This window comes from Hippichthys cyanospilos, chromosome 1 (genome assembly GCF_059441005.1).
Source record: "Hippichthys cyanospilos isolate Australia breed blue-spotted pipefish chromosome 1, RoL_Hcya_1.0, whole genome shotgun sequence".
Lineage (NCBI taxonomy): Eukaryota > Metazoa > Chordata > Actinopteri > Syngnathiformes > Syngnathidae > Hippichthys > Hippichthys cyanospilos.
Window position 1 is genome coordinate 15,437,603 of NC_142369.1, and position 22,764 is coordinate 15,460,366.

Here is a 22,764-nt window from a genome sequence, read left to right on the forward strand (position 1 = left end):
CTAATTAACACCAAGCCATCGAAGGCAAATTGTCCTGCTTGTGGCATTAACGCGTTTATAAAATGCTTTATAAAAGATTCCTTATTGGAAATGAATAGGGATGTAATGCAATTCTTTTATAACGGAACAATCTTTGTTAGTTCAACGATACTCTGTGAATTCTCCCACAGTGTTATTTACTGAGAAAGGAAATTCGCTCATTAATGTCAAACATGGATGGGCTAGCATGATTTGTGGAACTAGCACAACTGAAAGTCAATTTGTGAACATGGAAGGTTATACTTAGCTTTCAGGACGGATTGTGGCACTTTTGACATGTGACATTGGCTGCAGTCTAATGACACAACTATTCTTGACATACAGTAGCTGAGGGGGTCATCTAACTTTAAGGATAACACACACGCTTGGGTTTAATTTTGCCAACATGACACCAAGAATACAGGTGTGACACTTTTTTTTTTCTAATCTCTGTTGTTGTTTCATGTTGGTTCTGACCGCGTTGCATCCCAGGAGCCTTCGACAGCTTCGTGCTAAAAACACGACAAATCATTTTAATGAGACTTGTTGTCCCCCTCCCATTTCCTCATCTGCCTAGGAGGCCGAGCTTTATGATGATTTACATGACAGGCTTGGCTGAGAGTGTGTGTACGCCAAGCACAGACTAATAGGTTCACTTCACACTATAACAACAAAAAAGAATCTGCACTTCACCCAATCAGAATGACTGAGTTTGTAAACCTGCTAATCAGGGTTTTGTGGGATTATGTACTTTAAAGAATCGAGCCGCCAAACTGGAAAGAAAGCGTAACAACCACAAACACGTTCGAGATGCTCGTCGATTGTTCCAGATTCATCATCATGTCACCTTTTTGAACTGTACAGGCTTAACTATGTTTTTTTTCAACATCTGTCATACGAGTGTCCACATCAATGAACTGCTTCATGAAACTGAAATAGCAGGAACCTTGTGAGGAAAGGAGGCTTGCTGAAATCAACTGGCTTCATGGTGCACATTTTAAAAAAATATTCTTCACAGTCATATAATTGTGCAAGTGTGGCCTTTACTCAATGTGGGATACAGTGACCAAGTCATTTGAGGTGGACTGAGTGATCCCACCATTTCTTTAATAAAGTTATTAAAACTGCAGCGACAGAGTTTTGCGTTACTCCTTTTTTTAATACCATCTGTTACAGATTGCAATTTAGTATATAGTCAGAGGTGGCATTGAATGAGTTTACGTTTATGTTTTATTCATTGAAGATGTGAAGTTGAGGAGCTGTATTGTACAATGAGAATAGCGATGAATAAAACTAATATTACACCTAGGGTGACCACACATTTAACTGGGATGGTCCTGATTTTGAACCTTGTGTTTCATTTTCATGCCACGTCTGGACTTCTTGTTTTTTTTTTTTTTTTTTCCTTCTTCCTATGTCCTATCACAAAGTTTATACTATATGCAAAGTTTACTTTGCCTAAGATTGATGGTAAATGTAGTTTAGGCCAGTGGTTCTCAAATGGGGGTACTACCACACCTGGGGGGTACTTCAGGAACTTCAGGGGGTACTCAATGAAACAAACACAAGTTCGACACAACTTCTCATGTGCCACCTCTCGTACCTGTCAAGTTAATGATTTATTTTTGCGCACACATTTCTACTGTGATCCCAAAAGAGGACACAAAGTTGAAACATTTTCTGCGGAAAAATACAGTATATTTATTCATAATGATTTCATTTTGAGAACAGGTCTGGCACTTTATGTTGCTTTTGTTGAAAGGACAAATACTTATCACTCATTAAGATGATGATTTATTTTTGTGAACAGATACCTACTGTAAGCCCAAAAGAGGACGCTTTATGTTTAATATTTTTTTAATATTTATTATTAATTTATTTTTAAGAACTGGTCTGACACTTTAAATTGACTTTTTGGTGGAATTTTTTTGTATTAATAATTTCTTTTTGATAACAGATTTTTTTTAGACACTTTAGGTTAATTATTTTTTTTGTGGACCAATACAAATGAAGTCTTTTTTTTTTTTTTAACCCAAAAATGTTTAGCACTGGTTAAGGGGTACTTTGCTGAAAAGATATTTCACAAGTGATTTTTCATCAGTGAAAACAGGATGAGAAGAACTTGTTTAGGCGATAGCAAGCTTAGATGTTTGAGTACTGCACTTACTCATAGATGGCAATTGACAGGTGGATATTCATTGACCACTATTATAATAGGACATCTGAAACATCTATCTAAATACTATTTTAATACACCAATGAATCATACATGATAATATACGTTTTATAATTTATTTGACAAAACCAAAGCAGAATACCTGCATGCCATCTTAAGTTTGTTGCCATTTTGCCCATTAATTGAAACATTCCACAGTTGGGGGATAACATGCTTCGTCCTACATTGAAATGTAACGCTTCTTTGCGCTCACTATCTAGCTCCAGCTGCTAATAACTATCTCGGATCCCGTTTTGATTAACTTGGTCATAGAAGCATCAATCAAAGCTTGAGCCCAGCTGCTTCTCAGCTCTAAGTTCTTCCTCATTAGAGACAGCAGAGGGGACTCAGGTGTAAAGTTGACCAGTTAACTGCTCTCCATAGCCAGTTGTAGGAGCGCTTACAAAATGAGGCAATGCTTTGCAGCAATTCGGAAACTTGCATAAGAGGCTATGCATAATACATTTCCAGGCTTAATTCCCAAGCCCACACTGCAAATGCACATACTGTAGATTCAAACATTGCGCTTCAAATCCTTCTGAAGTTGCTACGTATTCTTTTGCAAACCTCATCTTATTATTCTTTTACATGCATTATGTGCTTTGTACAATGCAAAAACGGTTTGATTCTCAACTTCATCTTAATGCCATTCACTGCATCTTTGGCCAAGCAACAAAAGCATCAGTAGTCATTTGCTGGAGATGTTATGAATGAAAACACAATTGCATACTTTATATTTACAGGGTGTTGGAAAAGTCAAAACACAGTTGTTTTATTCTATTTATTTTGTTGCACAATTAGCATTTGATAGCCTAGACGTTGCATTTTTTTGCCTAATTTACAACTTCGTGGTGTAAAAAAAAGCTTTGCTGATTGTGTAAAATTCATCCACACCACCAAAGCATAACAATATAGTTTTTGTGGATCGTATGTACCAGTATCCAGTGTCCGCTGGCCTTTCACTGCAGGTTTTGTAGAGAACAGATTACATTTCATGAAAATTGTCTCAGACTGTCTAAATGGTACTGCTCGTTGGAGGATTGTAACAACCATAAAGCTCCTAACACTGGGGCTGACATGCAGTTGGCAACGGAAGAAACATCTTGCCAGGTGGCAGTTATGCAGTGCTTGCCCTAGTGTCAATTGGCAATCCATGAGCAAGGGAATAATATACTTACAAAAACTGCAAAGCATAACCTTTCAATTATGGATGGCTTCACATCATCTTTAATGATACCTTAAACGAACCAGAAATGATTGTAGTCACTTTTGGGACACCTTGTAGTAAACCAAAGGCAACTAACAGTGTAGACCGTGCATATTGATATAGTTACACAAGGCAGAGCCGGCGTCCTTGACTACTTTGTCATTTGAAGGATTTAGCATAGGTGTACTTCATTTTATCCATCCACTTTACCCAATTAACACGTTTACATTTACAATTATACCCATGAACACATTTTCTTTTCATTAAGTATTAAAGTAAAAATTTTCGATATCTTTTTAGCATTTCATTAGATTTTTCAAAGAAGTTTAAATGTTTAAACAGACATGCTAAATGTATAGAAATTGCAAATGGATCTATTTTATGTACATCTCTGGTAGCTGATTCATATGGCGGGAGTTGCTAAAAATTAATACTTCTGAAGCTAGTCATGGCCTTGACAAACATAGAGCTCCACAAAATTGACAGGAAAACTGCCATACAAAGTTGTCCCAATATGTAACATCTTATTTTGTCCAGGCTTAATATAAATATTAGTTGTTTTTTTTTTTTATTTTTGCATAATACCGTTCACAGAGAGAGAACACCAACAAAGTTCAGAAACAAAGAGCCAACATCTTCCTTCTTTTGTTCGTGACTTCTACAAATAAGCATAAGTTCTACGAAGGAAGAACAATTAGTGTGAAACTAAGCAAACACACGGCGACTCAGACTGAGTAACAGATCATAACAAAAAGACCATCCGTCCATCATTATCAGCGGCTTCTGAGAAACAGTGGGGATAAAATATTTTAACCTTTTATTTATCAGACTCATTGTCATTTAATGAAGTCAAATGCGATGAATCATTAGAGCTTGCTACGCTGCCTTTCTTTTCAAATATCACCTGACATTTGCAATCATTTAACAGACAGAAGAACAGATAAAAAGTCACACCCATCAATCTACATATTTACTATGTTTATACACACATTTCAATGTAAATGTACGGGATTAGGAATAAAGCAGCCGGCAATTCCAAGGCCTTCTTGGAATTGCTGTTTATATATTTTATTATTTTGACTTTTTCTGAGCTTCATTCCATAAAATGTTTGTGCGTGTGTGTATCCTGGTGAAAATGCAATACTTTTAAACTCGACAATTTTACATAATGTAACTTGTTTAGTATTTAACAAGGTTAAGGTAATGCAAAAAAAAAAACATGAACATGACTGCAATTGTTTTTTTAGAGTCTTTCACATATTTCTCTTGCGCAATTTGAAGTCACACCCGTTAGGATCCACTTGCTATTTGTCTCAGTGGGGAGGTCAGCCTGTTTAGTGATAAGCCCATTGACCAGAGGGTGAAGTACAAACAGCAATTGAGCTTTTACTTGTGTAGCACTTTTCAATCTTCAAGGTACCCAAAGTGCTTCAGCAATACTGTATCTCTTCATTCATCTCCTGCTGACACTGCATCAGGACCAACTGGGGGTTTAATATCTTGCTCAGGGACGTTTTAGTTGGTCACAAGGTCTCACGATCGAACTTTATCACCTGGGTCATGAAACCTGAGACCACCTGCTACTTGAGTTAAATCCTTTGTCCATGAATTTTGGTGAGATAATGTGTTAGTAGCAGATCTGTGTCTTTGTGCACAAAATAATACTTTTATACATTCTAGATGAGAAAACTTGTCAGCTTTTGCGCCGGCGATTCTCCATTTGTTCCCATCATTAGTTGCATATTTGTTTACATCTGAATCGATTATGTGTCATCTATTAGAAGACATCAGTAACCAACAATGTCAAAGGAAGGAAAAGGCAAGAGGTTCACATCACGTCAGATTCATCACACCGCTGCCACCCTGCTGGTTAGCAACGGTCAAAATGTACCATCTGCCTCGTACTCTTGACCCAAGACGATTTTTTTTTCCTTCTAATATTGACAAGGAGATGTCACACAAGTACGGTGATGAAGCTCTTTAGTAGAGTCAGCTTTCTTTTCTTTTTTCCTTTTTTTCTTTACACACTGCTGGACGTCGCTTTTTTTTTCTTTTTTTCTTTAACTTCCCCAATTCACATACACACTCCAAAATCCCTATGGGCTTTAGTGCAGAAGGTGCATAAGAGGCAATTTCACAGCACTTGGCCCGAATCACCTCGTACACACGCACACAATGATAGCGGAAGGCTGATACACAGCAAATCGCTTTGTCAAGCGGCTGATGATCAACCTCCCCTCTCTTCATCCTCCCTTCTCTACATATTACCTTTTCTTCTATTGCTACACCTTAAATATACTGGCCCTTCCCCTCCAACCCTGTGAGTATGCCCCCCCATCACCTCTTGTATCACAGGCAGAATGGCTACGCCACTGTCGATTAGCCTCTGCTCGGCCAGATACTCAGCTCGGCTTAACCGTAGCCTGTGGGAAAAAGAGCTGCTTATTCTGTCCCGGGGAGATGGCTTGGCCACCGTAGACAGCTAAAACAAGCAAGCGTCTCATTTACTGTAGATGCGCCCGTTCAACATAGCCACTCATCTGCATGTGTACATGCGCATCACTTTTTTTGTGGGTTACTCACATGAATACCGGGGCATAATGTTCGGTCCTTTTTTCCATTAAAAACAGTCTTCTTCGATGTCCACCTAAGTGTCTCTGCCACATTAACAGCGCAGCGTCTGTGTGTACACATCAACCATCGTATTAGTCAAGGCTGCGTCCGCAAAAGGTTTCACGAGTCCATCAGTTATTGCTTCTCGACTAGCTTGTTTGTTAGCAATAAGTTGCGCTCATTCATGTGCTCTTTTCATACTTGCCTAAAAAAGGATGACTGAAAAGTTTCACCCCCTAAGTTGGCTATATGTTGTCTTGGTGTAATGTGCTATGTGCAATATTTTACATTCCTCCTATGGATAAATGTCATAAGCATCTCTTTAAATGGGACATTTTTATACCAGATTCCCTTTACATTTTTTACATCTTGCACCCACAGAATTGCTGATGCCAAGTATTATGCCCTTCATCTCCGTTATTTTTCTCATCATTTTTCTAGATACTACTCCTTAAATTTGTTCTGCATGAAAAAAAACAACAACTCTACAATCTTTGTCTTGTTCCTTACGAGTTTTCATTCTTCCCTGACAGCCACGTGTACTCTCTTCTTATCTATCAGATTGTTGTTATTTTTTTTGTCAGTTTCTCTTTAATCTCCAACTCCAACTATACTTCAGCTTTACAGATGTAATGTCCGCTGTGCTGACACCATGTGGTAGCGATGTCTGCTGACGCTTATGGTGCTTTTTGAGTAAAAGTCGAATAATAAAAGAAAAGTAATTGTTTCCGTCCTGTGGAACAAATTTCCCTAAGGGAAATAAATGAGTTGCCTATTTAAGGTGCAGCGATTATTTGTGTGGAAGACACACACATCAATTCGTACACACACAGCATCTGTGAGAGGAACACACGTTTTGTGGCAAAAAGTCATTTATTTTTAATTCAATTACAGCGATATCATGATGATGCAAAGCAAAGAAATACAACAGTTAATCAGTTTTCCTTGCTTTTAACCTCACAATTCACAATAATTTCTAGGCTTTTTTGGGTCTCTTAAAATTCTCCCGACAACTCTTCTGTGACTTATACTGTCTCTTATCCTCTCTGCTTTGTGCAGTGATTTACAATTTTGTCAGGGATACACTTCCCAAGGTTCACCGAAGGTATTTTTTTTCTTAATAGAAAACGTATTCACCTATAAAATACTAAGTTTGTGTGTGTACAACACTAATTTGTGTGAGTATGATGGGGAACACTAGCTATGATTTATTTGCAAACTAAAGGAATACTTTTATGAAGCAGATGCACAACCCACAATCTTACATACCTACTTGTCAGAAAAATCCACAAATTTCTTCCAGTGAAAGTGACACCAATCTGCTCATGAATCTTGCTGGGAGAAATGCTATTTTGGATAATTATGTTGAAGGTTTTTTTCAAGGGCATTTAGTGGATTCTGATATATAACCAGTAACGGATGTTGTAGTCAGAGATGGCAAAGGTTTTCTGTGACTCATGTCTTCTCAGTGCACTTTCTTGCTGTCATTCGACATTTAAAACATTTTTTTTTATAATTGAGGATTCAGATGTTGATCAGATTGATGCCACCTTTCCAGCCCTTCCAAGTGTGTTCTTAACATGCAATAACCGATAAACAAGCAAATTATTGAACCTCAAAGGATGTTGTAGCTGAAAAAGTGATTTACGAGACAAGTACTTGGCTTGTATACCGCACACAATTTGGTGACTGCACTTCCTCCATTTTGACGCTGTCAGCGAGATATTAATGGCTCTCGCAATAAGCATCATAGTGAGTGTGCTATGTTTAATAGCTTACTTTTCCTGTTGAGTAGTTAAATAGTTCAAAAATATTAGAATCACACGTCTATAGGATCCAGTACAGATAAGAATATAATGAGTCTTAGTTGGTCCCTCAGTGGAGGAATGCAGTTTTTACAGCAGGAGTGGACACTCGACAAGGCTCCAGGTTTCTATTTATAGTGCTTGGTTAGGTTATGTCATCTGTCAAATATAGCATCAAGTCTAGCTTTCTCTGGACCAGACCACATGAGGATTGTTGATGACTACATTAGCTTTGGACTCTATACTGTGTTTCAGTACACATGCAAACAGGCTTGTAGTCCATTAACCCGTGTGTGTGTGTGTGTGTGTGTGTGTGTGCCCATGTGTGTAGCAGTGCCGATGCGTGCTTCCTGAATTCTCTCTGAGCGTATACAGGTCACGAATGCTTGTTTGCAAGTGAGTCCTCCTCTTGCCTTGGTTAAATGCAATGACTTCATCCTTAATGTCAACCGTAAACTCAGGTCAAGGAATCGTTATAGGTCATCACTGGTCAGGATCAGAATATGACTCACATTTAATGATGTTTGCCAAATACATCAATGTGTTCAGACTGGATATTGTTTGAAGGTCATCGCTGATATTATTGCATGAGGAGTGTCTAGTTTTGTCCCAGAGGAATAGTGCTGGAGTGTGTTTACCAAAAATAGTAAAAGTGAAATTTGCTTTGATTTTTATACACAAACATGCATTGAGAACTTTGCACACTCGTCAAAATGATGAAATACAACAATTGTCACCTCTTTACACAAAGAAGAAAAATCAATATTTGCTTGTTAAAAGTAGTACCACATTTGAATACATTTACTGTACAGGCTCAGTATGTTTGATTTTGTCAACATATGTTTTGCAAGGACTCAAAGACTTCTGTCAACTGCTAGAAGATCCCATGTTTCTTTAACTGCATTAAAATGCATCCCATAAATAGAATTGTATTCCACAGTGATTACATTTCTCTTGATCTGTTGATTTGTAATGGAATGTGCTGCATTCCCAATGCACTTGGATGAATGGGAATGAGCGTTACCCTTATGGGTTTGAGCTTATTTTATTTTTTTACACAATGCTATTTTCCCCAACACAACTGCAAACTGCGTGCTTCTCACAAGTGCTGATATGGCAAGTGAAATGGCCTCGATGGATATGAATTACAAGTTGAGAGGTTTTGAGGGGTTCATGTCAGTTCGAATCTGTAAGTGTACGTTTGAGAGCGAGGGAAAACAAAACTAGAATTTGCTGTCCTTCAAGATAGATTTTTTCGCATTGTTCTTATTCAAGGATGGATTTACATCGCTAGTGCAGGAAGTGGGTCATTTGTTAAAAAAAATAACCCCAAATCACAAGGTGTTTATAGATCCAATCAAGAAAATTGTATGAAAACAACAATGTCCAGTTTAGAATTCAAACAACCAGTGAACAGCCACAAATATTTTCAAATATCACGCTTGACCGGGACGTTGAGAAAATAATGAAAACAACAATGCATAAAACAAGTTCGCAGGAAGTGTTAATGACAGTTGCACCACAATAAAGCAGAAGGGTCATGCCAAATAAAGTGCATCATAAAGTCACACAGTGCTTCATTTGTCTGATTTAAACCTCTATTTTTGTGAGGATGTACAGCGGATTTATTCTCAAACATAAATACAAGGCATTTAATTTTCCACTTTATTGAAATGTACCGCAGTCAAGCTTGTGGTAATGGTGAAAACAATGTTAACATATTTTTTTTCCAAATGCTGTTTGTCCAAGGACACTGTTCACTTACCATTATGTTGCGACCATCTAATAGCCATTTGAAGCCTTGTATTTAAAGTTGAGTATAACTTTTTTTGTAAAAGCAGACATTACTGTGTTGCACACAGCTACTGTAAGGGCGAATGTTTGGATACACCATCTCTTTCAATTTCAATTTAATGTCTATTCACATTGAAGATTCTCTCCATGAGCTTCAAGAGGTCATCACCCAAAATGATTTATTTTTTACCCGAGTGCCTAATCAGAGTTAATACAAAAAAGTTCTTCATTCATTAATGGTGTTGCGACTATCAGTTGTGTTGTGCAGAAGTTAATACACCACCAACACCCCTGTTTAGGCAGCTGTTAAAATGTATATTATGGCAAGAGCAAATCACGTAACTAAAGAAAAAAAAAAGAGTGGCCATCATTATTTATGAAATTGTATGAGAATCTGCGTACAAACCTTTGTCCTGCACGCTACTTCCTCAACAGGTTAGAAAGACAGATTTTGGCGAGGTTGAGCCATGACAGACTCAGCCAGTTGGGCTGTTTGGCGCTCGGGTGGGGAGGAGACTGCTCAATTTGGCAACGGTTAAGTGGGCTTAGTATGCACCCTTAGTGCCGTGAACATGCGCACTAATACACTCATTATAGCTTCCAGCAAGAATTGTGCGTCAAATCGCAACCTGCGGTCTGGTTTATGATGGGAAGCCGGCAAGAATGCAGTCCAGCACCTAACTCAGGTAGGTCAGTAAAACGACACAGAAAATGTGCTTGCTAAGGCAAACGTTGACTTGTATTTTTGAGCATGAGCTTGATTGTGAATTTAGCCCGTTATTTCTATTTCACATCTGAGGAATTTTCATCAGTATGAATCTCAAGTGCACTATTTTGTTTTCATATGAGGCTTATGACACTCAACCAATGACAGCTTAGTGCTAAAGTTCATTTTTAATTGACCTTCAGTAGCTTGTAACTCCTCATTTGAGTCACAATGTGACAATATGTCATACAGAAAATGCAAGCCATCTTCTTTTTCCTAAAAAAACGAACATAAGTCACTGGCAGTCGTCATTTTTTTCGACAGGATATGAAACGATCCGTTCTCTGTGGCTTTGCTTCTGTTGCTCAGTTAAATGTACGGAAAAAGATGCTAATTGCATCGCATACTTTGCACAAACAACAACTTCTCTCCTTAGGGAAGGCAGCAGTGCTGCGTCTTTGCTAAATATCAATGCAGAAGGCGGGTCTGATTTGGTTGTTAAAAGTAGCCAAGTAAAAGAAATGTAGCAAGCATGTTGATTAGGCTGTTGATTATCTCTGTTCCTTGATTCAACTTACTGCCACTGCCGATAAATGCTCCTGAGGGATAGATGATAAGTCGCGGAAAGTGATGGTAATATTTACTGTTAAATGTAAAGCACCAAGACAGAGGATCATGTTGACAGACAGCAAACCAAAGTGGTAACTTTTTTTTTTTTTTTTGGCAGATGAATACTTAGTTCCAGCATATTGCAGAAACGATTGAGGCACTTGCTTTTGTGGCAATTGCTCACACTTTCCAGCCTCCAAGACTAATGCTTCACTGCATGTCCGAATTGTGGCGTGTGCCAACAGGTTTGGTCCAGTCTGGTTTGTTGGGGTTGCGGTGGGTTTAGCGGGCTTGTGGTGTGACAGGGTCAGCCAGGCGGATGTTGCGGCTGTTGTTGTAGCGGCGGTAGCAGTCAAAGGCTTGTACAAGCAAAGCTCAGCGCTGCTGGCTGGGAGATGAGCCAGCTACGCTTTCCCAGAAGGATCGGCAGGCGGGGCTTTTTTGTTGCTTTTTCTTATTTTAAGTCATGCTATCGACCTTAAATCTCAATCTCACGGCAACTACAGAATATACTACTGTATATGGTTCAATTCTGTGTCCGGATTTGTCAGTCTTGGGATGTTTTAAGTGTTCATTCAAATAAAATCAAGGGTCATTTGACTAATCAGACAACAAACATGTACTTTTAGTGAGGTTACAATATTGTGCAAAAACACTCAATTCTACTTACCACTTTCCCCCCGCAGTTTCGTGTGTCCTTATTTTGTACTCAAGTTTCAAAACCAGGAGTAATCATATATGGCCATTTTCCCTTTATTGCCAAAGACCTTTTCATGGTAATTTGCCAAAGCATGCACTTGGTCTGCAATGTTCCAATGATGACTTTTAATGTATGTTAGACCCTGCCATGAACATAGGCTAATGTAGTCGAAAGGTCAAGTTACATTAAATGAGGCATGAAAAACACCTTGAGGTCATCAATCTCAAACAAAGGAAAACTTGTGAGTGGTACCGTATTTCTCAGAGTACAAGTCAAGTTTTTTTTTTTTTTTTCACTAATTTTCAGGCTCCATATTAGGGGGTCGACTTATAACTGCATAACTCAAAACAGACTCATTTTTTTCCACGTATCTGTGTTTGAATACCATTAATTAATCAATGTCAAACACCAAAGGACAAAGTGTAAGTACAGTGGTACCGTATTTCTTCGAGTACAAGTCGAGTTTTTTTTCCCTAATTTTCAACCTCCTTATTAGTGGGGTTGACTTATAAACCACATCACTCAATACAGACTATTTTTTTTTCCACATATCTGTGTTTGAATATCATTAATTTGAATGTGAAATAGGTCATTTCATGTTTAAAAAAAAAAAAAAAAAGCACTTTTCCTCATGCACCGCCTAATTGCCTCTCGTGCTGCGTGGGCAGTCTTGTTTCTGTGGACTTTGACGCATAATGAAAAGAAAAAGCCTTGACTGGTTTCCTTTAACCCTTGAAAGTGTTCCTAAACAAGCCATTGACACATGGATGTCAGAAGGTGTACAAGGAAGGACACAATTCATACACTAGTTAAAAACAAAAAAAGATCCAGACATCCCTGTTCAAGTGCCAGTATCGTTTTTACCGCCAGTAATATGTGTTATAAGTGGTGAAATGAGATATTTGGTTTTAGTCTAGTCAAACTAAATTTGATCCTTTTTGGCCATAATTTCAACACAGTTTAAACTAGAAAAAAGGGGACAAAAAGTCAGGAATTGCTACTGCAAGAAGCTGAGGCATTTCAAATAGTGGAAGATATATGCTGATTCTCCTATATGATATGATATATAATATTCTGAACTGTCACATCCGAGTTATTATAGGGTGTGCACACTTGAGCAAGCACCTATTATATTTTTATTTAATTATTTGTTAACAAATTATAGCTCACTGGTCAAAAAAAGAGTTCAAATGATTTAGCTTTGTATTATTTTTGTTTTTTATATTTTATTTTTTATTTTTGTTTCAGCTGGTGTATATAGACTTTTTTTCCCGTCTACTAGTTTATCTGTACACTCACATGCCAGAATATTTACCAAACCAATACCATAATGCATATTTATTAGTGACACCTGTTTTCTGAGTGAGGTGGCGTGCCCTGTTTGGTGTTTAACCAAGGCTTGAGCAACTATGCATCTTTTTGTGCAAGTGGCAAAATGCCTGTTCTCCTGAAATGCCTGAAATGCTTGGAGTTTACAGGATATTAAAAAAAAAAAAAAAGTCATTGACAGGGGAGCTTTGACAGGGGGATGCTGTTGTGTACCCTATACTGAAAAGATGTCTCTGTACGACCTCTTTTCATTCTGTGAAGCCCTTTGAGACTTCGGTGATTTAGGGCTATATAAATAAAATTTGATTGATTGATTGATTGTGATTCATCTTTTAAAAAAAAGCACAATGTCTTACTTTGAGATAGTTTCCAATATTTTTACCCATCAATGAGAACTCAGAATGATACAGTACAGTTCAAAACCACTGCTAACTGGGCTACAACAATGAACACATTTTTAATTGAAGTGATGAAGTTGTGTTTTTGTTCAGTATCCTTTTCCAATTCTGATACTGTTCATGTATTCAGTATGCAACCAAGTAGGATCTGTTTAAAAACCCTCCTTGGCTAATTATAAAACCGCATTGTTTTGTGCTTTTTACTTGCTTGCTCATCTCTAAGTCACTATTCCCACAAGGCTATTAATGACATCTAAAAAGTAAGTGGAAAAAATAAACTGCGCACACCCAGCTTTTCAGCTAGGATGGCTCCCCTGCACCATGCATAATAGCATCTCCTTTTCTTGCATGGATACTTCTTAGTATTTATTTATCAAGGATTCATGCGTGTATTTGGGATTATCTAAACAGATGTATATCAAGTCTAATCCCACGCCGCAGGCCTTCTATGTAGAGCCACTGCGCACGTGTGCGGCAGGATAATTGGTCCGCGTGTGTTACTGTCACTCAGACCTGCACTGAACACAACTAACACTTGCACAATCCCAATGTGACTGCATAATGCCGGCGCTTTATTTGTATCCTGTCTACGCACACATCCAGCCACATAGAGTATTTGCATATTAATGGTGTTCCATACAAGAGCGCTACCTATTGCTCTGCTAATACTGTTTACGTTGACACTTTCAGAGGTATTCCTTGAATAATTTGTCAATTGTTTCGACTCTGTGATGTAACCAATTGACTTAACTAAAATATTATGAAGAGCTCTAATTATTTAGCAGTACAGTAATTCACTTCTGCAAATGACTTTCATGTCTGGTATGATGGCTCCTTGCATGCATAAAATATAAGTAAGCAGACACACACTTTGCTGGCTGCACATCACTTAGCAATGCAACATGGACTGACATCATTTACTGCCTCAGTGCATTCAACATCCGCTTTTCTCTCGCTCTCCCAGCAACTTCCCTCTGCCAGTTTGGACCATGGTTCAGAAAACATGAAGCATTTGTGTCAGAGTGTTTAAATTATATGTGAGGGACTCCATTTACAGTAAAGTTGGCTTTCTACAACATGCTTGTTTCGAAATCATTTTTGGAGGTGTGTCTCATGAGCAATGAGCGTGTCGCCAAATTGCTTGTCTGAGAAGACAACGTGCATTTTTTTCTTGTGCAGAATACTCTAAATGATGTCCTGCTGTATTATGGGTAATTACTCACAAAAAAGTTCCATTTACCAATGTGGAAGCATTTCCCAAAAGCCATTTTCAGGTGAACATTTTCTTTTTTTTTTGTCTTTTTGACACCCACTGAGCCATTAAACTTAATGTTCTGTTTTTGTGTCCACAGGCACAGAAATCATGGATCGAGAGAGCGTTCAGCAAGAGAGAATGTGTTCACATCATTGTGAGCGGCAAAGACCCCCATAGGTAAGGAACGCACAAAATTGCAAATTTCTGCACATCATGTATGGACTACCTCAGAATATATCTGACAAAGAGCGTTAGAAAAGTGGTTAAAATAGTTGATGTTAATCTTAATGACATGACTATTGCAGCCATACGTTTTTCACATATTTGTTTACAGTTTGAGCATAAATAGAAATCTAAACTTTAACCCTGATAAGATTTAAGACGCCTCCATCTGCTCCAGGATGATTTCATTGATGGATGTTCAAGCTTCAATTTCTCCTCCTCTCTCTCACCACTAATATGCAGTCGTGCAGGCAGTGTGAAATGGTAACGATGATAAAAACTGAAGTAGGGGAATGCCCCCCCCCCCCCCCCGCGTCATGTTTGCCCCCAATTGTTGTTTTACACAACCACAGCTTACTCTCAACAAATTGTCCCAAACCAAATAAACCTAACTGTCACCCGTGTTCTAACCTGTATTTATGAGTTAACGCAAAGCCTCTGCAACTAGCAGACGTATCATTATGCGTCATTGCGCAATTGAAAGCTACTGTAGCAGCTCCATAAGCACACACCACCCACAAAGAGGATCAACAAAGACTAAGGCCAGCTCACAGAGCGCTGGTAGGTTTCTGCATACATTATTTTATATTGTACCGTTATATGCTCTGCCTCCTTTACGAACATTCATTCACAACTGAAAGAATGACCAAATGTGCCTACATGAGCCAACCGAGTTGTATATAGCCACAAGATGTGCATATTCACTGTAAATACAAAGGCCAACTGTGCCCCTTCCAAACCCGTCAGTAAAGCAGTTGAACACCCAAAGTAATACTGATACGCCGGTTCAAGAAAAAGTCAAATGTCATCAGCAGGTCATTGCTCAAAAAATGGAGAGCCTGACCACCACGGTTGAAGAACAACAAGCTCCTGAAGGCATCTACATGCTTCAGCAGAGTGTGAAGGCATCACTGTTATCTGTAGAAGAGGAATTGTCAGATGAATGACCCTTAGTATAAAGAAAGAAGTGATCACTCAAACCAGAAGGATAGATGGGTAGCTCACTGCGCCCCGTTATCGTCACCAACCAACAAGCAGGAGGAGTGTACTGATAAGGCCTCCAAATCTCTTTTGGCTCGCACCAGGCCAGACACTGTTAGAATCAGTGAACTTGGTCACGGCCCCTTAACTTACCGACCCAGCAGGGGTGTCCTAGATTTGGATTGGGGACTTTTGGCCTACTGGTGTTTATGTGACAGGAGCAGTAAGGCTCGGTCCTGGAGCGGATACATACTGACTGACCACAGGCATCATTGGAAAATAGCAACAAGTACACAGAGTGATATATCTACATCCTGAAAGCAGAGTTTCTGATTCATGATGATAGCAATCCAAGTACTAGCAACACATCTGTGTTGAAAAGTAGTCCCTGTTTCCCCTCGCGTTGGAAGATGACAAATGCTTAAAGTTTTCCATTAAGCAGCACTTCCCAGATGCAGTTTAAATCACATTTGTTGTCGTCTACCAGGATTTGAAGGTGTAGGTAACAAACAGATCCAGTTCAGAGAAACTTTGAAAAGGTGTAACGTGTTCAAGCGGAACAGTCTGACAGCCATAAATGAGCTGAAGTCGACTTAAGAAGTAATTTTTACCAGGTATCAGTTTTGCAACACAATTGGTGAGCCATGAGAAAGGGAATGTTTTGCTTCCATAAACTTTAAAGCCCAAGCTGTCAAATACTGAGACCTCACATCTGTCTAAATGATACCTGAAACACAAATGGAAAAATCTCTTCTCAAGCCCCGTATTGTTGTCTGACAATATGCCTCAGGAGTGCACCAGTGTGGAGCTTTCTTGCAAATAAAACAAACACAACCGGACAGAGTGCAGTGTGCTTATTTATTTATTTATTTATTTACCGGTCATGTACTGTAATTAATTTCTGTTAATGATGAACAAGTCAGACAACCTCTTACTCAGCCAACAAGGGGGCATGCTCTATTATTAACTCCATCCATACACAAGCATACCAAAACCGCCCTGTTGCGACATAACACCAATACCAAAGTTACTGAAATTAAATGCTGGTCTGTTACAATGGAAACATGAAAAAATACTATAGCAAAATGCTCCGTGGGAAATAAGACTTACAATTTAAAATTGTAGTAGAGATGCAACTCGAGTTTTAAAAATGAAAGATTGTCAAAATGTGAAGTGTGTTTGGGGAAGCTACTTCAACCTGAGGGTGACCCAGAAAGATTTAATGAAGCGTTTTGGACAATTTGAGCCTTTTGTGTTACAAAAAAAATGGCATTTTCATGAATGCTTTTGTATTACATTGCCTATTGAAAACCTGCTTAAAAAACACCTTCAAATGACAATACATTGGTATAATCTAAAGCTGCACGATTATGGCCAAAATATTAATCACAATTATTTTGGTTAATATTGAAATCACGATTATTGATCATGTTTGGTCAAACATGTCTATTTATTGCTCTTTTTTTTTAAACAAGCAGTATATAAACAAGACTTCACAGCTTGAAACTTACAAATACTAATAAACTATAATAAATAAAGTAAATAAAATAAATAATAAATAAATAAATAAACAAGAATAAATAATAATTAAAAGAAAAGGTACACAGGGCAACACAGCTAACAGCTTACTTGCTGAGTGCAAACCAATGGAAAAAAATATATTGCCTCTTTAGAACCATATTTAGAACCAAACATGTTATTTACTTTTAAGCGAATTTTAATCAATTAGCAGTCAAAATGCCATTTCCGGTCATTCCAAATCGATTTTGTTCCAATTTTTTGACAATTTGATTTTTCAAAATGGGTCTCAATTGACAGCTAGCTCTGTAAATATCAAGTGAGAAACTCAACACGTTTTCACACTGGTAAATAATATATTAGGGTAAAAAAAGCAGATGATTTTGTCATGCAAACATGTGGGAAACATTTCCCCCTCGTGGTTGGATGAGAAAGTGTTTGATTTGACACGTATAGTAGTGTAGTCTGCTTTTCAGATGTTAATATCGGCAAGCATCAGGTTAATTAAGTGGCAGCCAATAATCACGATTAAAATTCGATTAACTCTGCAGCCCTTGTATACACTCATTATTTGTCAGTGTTCTCTTCTCTTCTTCCATTTCAACTTCTACTCAGGGACTCCACCTCATGTTTCAAATGGTAATACCTGCCCCAAAAACTCAACTTCTCATGCAATTATTTTTGGTGACAAAAGCAGTGTTTCCATGTTCAATGTTTCCATTTAAAAATCAAACTATATTTGAATTGTATCGCACCTCATATAGAAATATGTACTGTACCAACTTGTCGTTTCATGGAGGGATGCACACGGCCCCTTGGAATTATGTGGAAAACAAAATCCATGCTGTTCTTGAAGAAACCAATTTGATTGATTTTAGTTGTATACAAGTTGGTCATGACTTCATGACCATAACAATATAATGGTGTCACTGTGAGTGCACTCCTACTTTGAATTACTGTGTAAAAATAAAAGTCATACAGTAGATACCGTACAAGCGTAGATCCTGTCAAACTTTACAACTTTAGTATAAAAATAAATTGAGCGGCCAGTAGTGTGAAGAGAGCGGTGGTGGCTTGTGCAAGGTCACAATGGACACCTCCCTACTTTGTGGAGCCAAGGGTCTGACAGTCTTGTCTGTTCACATCAACAGCCTCTGTCAAATCTGACTTCAAAAAGAAAGCAAGGACCCGGCCTGAGGACATGGCTAACAATAATAGATGACCGTTTCTGGCTGGAATTTGTAATGCGGTGCTCTATCACAAGAAGAATGTCTGACAAGGCAGCACAACTTATTATGATTATTCAAAGAGCCTTTCTGAATATGGATGAGATGGAAAAGGTTGAAATTAAGCACTTGGTTTTGCTTTTAATCATCAATTCACTTATCCATTCCTTTGAACAAACAAACAAACAGAACAATATTTTGTAAAGGTTACTGTCACACTTGTTTCTGCTTCTGGCTTAACTAAGTTATGCACCAGGTTCGTTTCATTATTTTTCATGAGGCCATTCATTAACTCAACAATTTAAGTAAGTGAGGGGAGTAGACTGAAAATCTATTTTCTGCATTACGATTATGATGCTGAATTAGTTTCCTTGACGCGATTCATTTCATTACAACAGCTGTCGCCACTTTGATGAGGAATCCGAAAAGGCAAGATTTTAATTCCTCTACCGCCTCTGCCTTGATGCAAAAAGGCAAGCTACAATATGTTAGCTTCTGCTTGGATAAAGGATTATCACAGAATGATGTAGAGGCAATATCCCTCGAGATCACATCATTGCTTTCAAGTGAAAAACAAACACTTACGTAGCAGGAGGCAAAGGATAAGCAATGAAGATGGAAATACGAAGTGTCAACAAAATCAGATTCCAAGCCACTTTCCCTTACTTCATCCTGTGGGATTGAGAAACAAAAATGAAAGCAACATCCAAATAAGAACTGAACTGAACTTGTAAAGCAATACCAGCATCCATATAACCTTGACTTTATTAGCTCCCGCAGATGGCCAAGAGGGACAGGAAGAGTTTTTGAGCAGCAAATCAAAAGAGATAGAGATGGTAACAGAGTGCAAGAGTCCAACAGAACCTTACAAATACTTGTACACCTCCCGGCGAGAAGACACCAATCTGTGGAGCGGCGATGAATCCATTTTTACAACCGGACATACTATGTCATCTCTGTTTGTCCTTCATAGACATACAGCTACACCCTTCTTACATTACATTACATTACATTACAGCCCTTCTCTTAGGTAAGTCCAATTTTGCATAAAAGAGATCCATTGGTTGCCACGTTCTCATCTCATCTAGGTGCTGCTGCGGTCGCCTGATAGGACAGCATGTGGGCCTTCCTCCCTGCATCTCAACCAGTCACAATGACAAGGCGGAACGACCAGCCAAGAATGACAGTCTCTCTGAGAAGTGGTCCATCAGCAAACACACTCAGCTCAGCCCCACGGATGCCTTCGGCACCATCGAGTTCCAGGGAGGAGGACATTCCAACAAAGCCATGGTGAACACAGACTTAGTCTACAGATATTAGGGATGGGACAAGACATGAATCCCAACAGACACGGTATCTCATAAGATTGAGTCCACAAGAACGAGGCGAGATGAGAATTTCTTCAAATGGGAAACCAAAATAGTGTCGCAGTGCATTTGAAAGTAATCAGAACATCCTGAGTTTCTTCTGTAGGACAGCTGAGATTAGGACTTTCTATTAATTGAGCTAAATATATCTTTTTTTTAGCGCTTGGTGAAAAATATAGATAAACACAAAACATCAAATGACAGGTTTCCACTTAATTATGAAAGGTCAACCTTTAAATATTTTATGTTCAACAGGTTTTTTGTTAAATATAAAGGGTCATTTTTAAACAACTCTGCCCCTTGAATTTCAGTCGATCGGATCAAGTCACGTCAGAACCACGGAGCATATATTTGAGTCAGCATTATCTGTTAAAAAGTGATCAGTTCGACCAGCGCTGCATTGAGCGCTGGCAAAATCCGCCATACATCGTACATATTTCAGCGTATTACATATGTCATCATATTTTAAGTCATTTTTCTTAGCACCCTGAATTGGCAATTAAATACTGTATGATTTCAGAACACAATCGTGTTGTTCATATCGAGAATCACAACTTGCGACTCGCTCTGGGAAGCAACAGTTTGTGCAGTACAAACAGTCAAGTGTGACATGCTTTTGGGAACAACTTAAAACAAAAAACACAGCAAGGTGTCTGTGTCTATACATTATTTGCTGTGGTAACATTTATTTTTAAGTTGGCTGCCTCTCACAATGTTTGCTGCATGTTTTATAGTGATTCAGAGCAGTAACAAGCAACACAGAGCATTAACAAGATGTGCTTTCGCCTGTGTACTCCATTGTCCCAAAAACAGCCCAAAAAAAAAAAAGCTCACAAACAATGGGCATAGACGAGAGACCTCGTGGCGTACGGATCTTTTCATATGAGATCTCGTCCCATCTTGAACAGTTAAGCTACAGAATGTTGTGTAAGGGGTCACAAACATTTTTTTTAAAGAGCTTCCTATTCCTGAGTGATTGATTCATTTGATTGATGCAAATTATTGCCAGTTTTAGTCCCTTTTCTGAGATAAAAAAAAAAAAAACACCAAATATAGCTCTGACCCATTCGCTATTAATAGGATTAATAGTGTAGTTCGTTCCAGAGGAACATTCACAAAAAGTGGCACCTGTCCAAATGACAGTCAGAGAAGCAAAGAGTCCAACACTAAACACATTTCATATGCTGGATCACCATTCATTATCAGGATAACTCAAGACAGAATTGTCAATTAAGTCTCTGTAATTTGAAGATAATTACAAGTACAATGAGTCTTACAGACATTCAGTAGTAAATGTAGCCTCCATGCAGTATGTGTAGATGTTTACGGGTGAATTTTAGCTAATTCATTTTCAGGTTTGAATTATTCATGCCATGCATATGTTTGTTAGGGTGTCTATGGAGGAATTAGATAGATACACGGATGTTTTTATGATACATTTTCCCTCCAATTATTGCGAACATCTGCCTGATACGTTTGTAGTTATCCCCCCCCTCCTAGTTTTTGCCCGTTGGTCCATATTAGCGTGATCACTGACACGTGTCCCAACTGTGCGCAGTACGTGCGAGTGTCTTATGACACCAAGCCGGACCTGCTGCTGCATCTGATGACCAAGGAGTGGCAGCTGGAGCTACCCAAGCTGCTCATCTCTGTGCATGGGGGACTGCAGAACTTTGAACTGCAACCAAAACTCAAGCAGGTGTTTGGCAAAGGGCTAATCAAGGCTGCCATGACGACCGGTGCCTGGATCTTTACTGGAGGGGTTAATACAGGTGAAACTCGACTCGTGAAGTCTAGTGTAAAAGTCAGTGACTCCAAACACAATAAATTATTGAACGTAAACAGAGGAAATGTGTGTTGATTCTCAATCTCGTAACGATTTGTTGTTTCTTTCCTTTCTGGCCCTGCCTCACATGTAAACAATAGGTGTCATTCGTCATGTGGGCGATGCACTGAAAGATCACGCCTCCAAGTCAAGGGGAAAGATCTGCACTATCGGGATTGCTCCCTGGGGTATCGTGGAAAATCAGGAAGATCTTGTTGGCAAAGATGTAAGTACGATAAAGCAAGAAAACATTGCAGTTGGAGTTGAGTGCAGACCTTATAAATAATGTTTTCTTTGCAGCCCCTCTAGTCTAAACGCAGTATTTTGATGAAAAATTGTTGGATCTGAATTGCAGCAAAATCCACCCATTTTCATCCCTCTCAGAAGTGACCATTTTGTTAATCGCTGTTGACTGGAAATGATGTTACAGTTGCTTAGGGCTCAGCCGACAACCAATCACAGCTCAGCTTGAGACCATCACATTGCCAAGCTCAGAAAACAGGTGAGCTGTGATTGGTCGTTACCTATGTCATTTTGACAGCGTGGAAAAATGTCAGTACCCTGAGACCAATAAAAATGAATGGATTTTGCTGTTTAATTCATATTCCTCAAACACAATATTGATAAGAATATGATATTGAATGTAGTGGAGGAGCTTACAATGTTACTATAAAGAAAATTTTGAGGTTGACTTCTGTATAATAACAATAAAGTTATTCTATTCTAATATATTCTATTCTTTGGAAGGGGTTATGAAGCAACCACACCCAGATGGAAAAAAATAGGTGATCAAAGGCAACGTTTTATACATTATAATTGTTACTGTCATCTGATACAGCATAGGAGATACTGTGAGAAAAATGCTTGCCGTGTGATGCAAAATATCAATTTTATTGTTTTTTATAAGAGCAATAAAATGTGTTATATGACAAGATTTTGAAGTTTGTTGCATAATTGCTTCAAATGTGGTGAAAAT

General features: G+C 38.5%; 1 protein-coding gene across 5 annotated transcripts in view; it reads left to right on the forward strand.

Annotated features, from left to right (window-relative positions):
• trpm3 (transient receptor potential cation channel, subfamily M, member 3) overlaps positions 1 to 22,764 on the forward strand; it is a 112,255-nt gene that overhangs the window by 25,839 nt on the left and 63,652 nt on the right. For all 5 annotated transcript variants that reach the window (XM_088408804.1, XM_088408820.1, XM_088408811.1 and 2 more), the window contains exons 2-5: positions 14,747 to 14,826; positions 19,685 to 19,886; positions 21,522 to 21,735; positions 21,890 to 22,014. In XM_088408804.1, the coding sequence (XP_088264930.1) occupies positions 14,747 to 14,826; positions 19,685 to 19,886; positions 21,522 to 21,735; positions 21,890 to 22,014 (621 nt within the window). The remainder of the gene's footprint in view (positions 1 to 14,746; positions 14,827 to 19,684; positions 19,887 to 21,521; positions 21,736 to 21,889; positions 22,015 to 22,764) is intronic.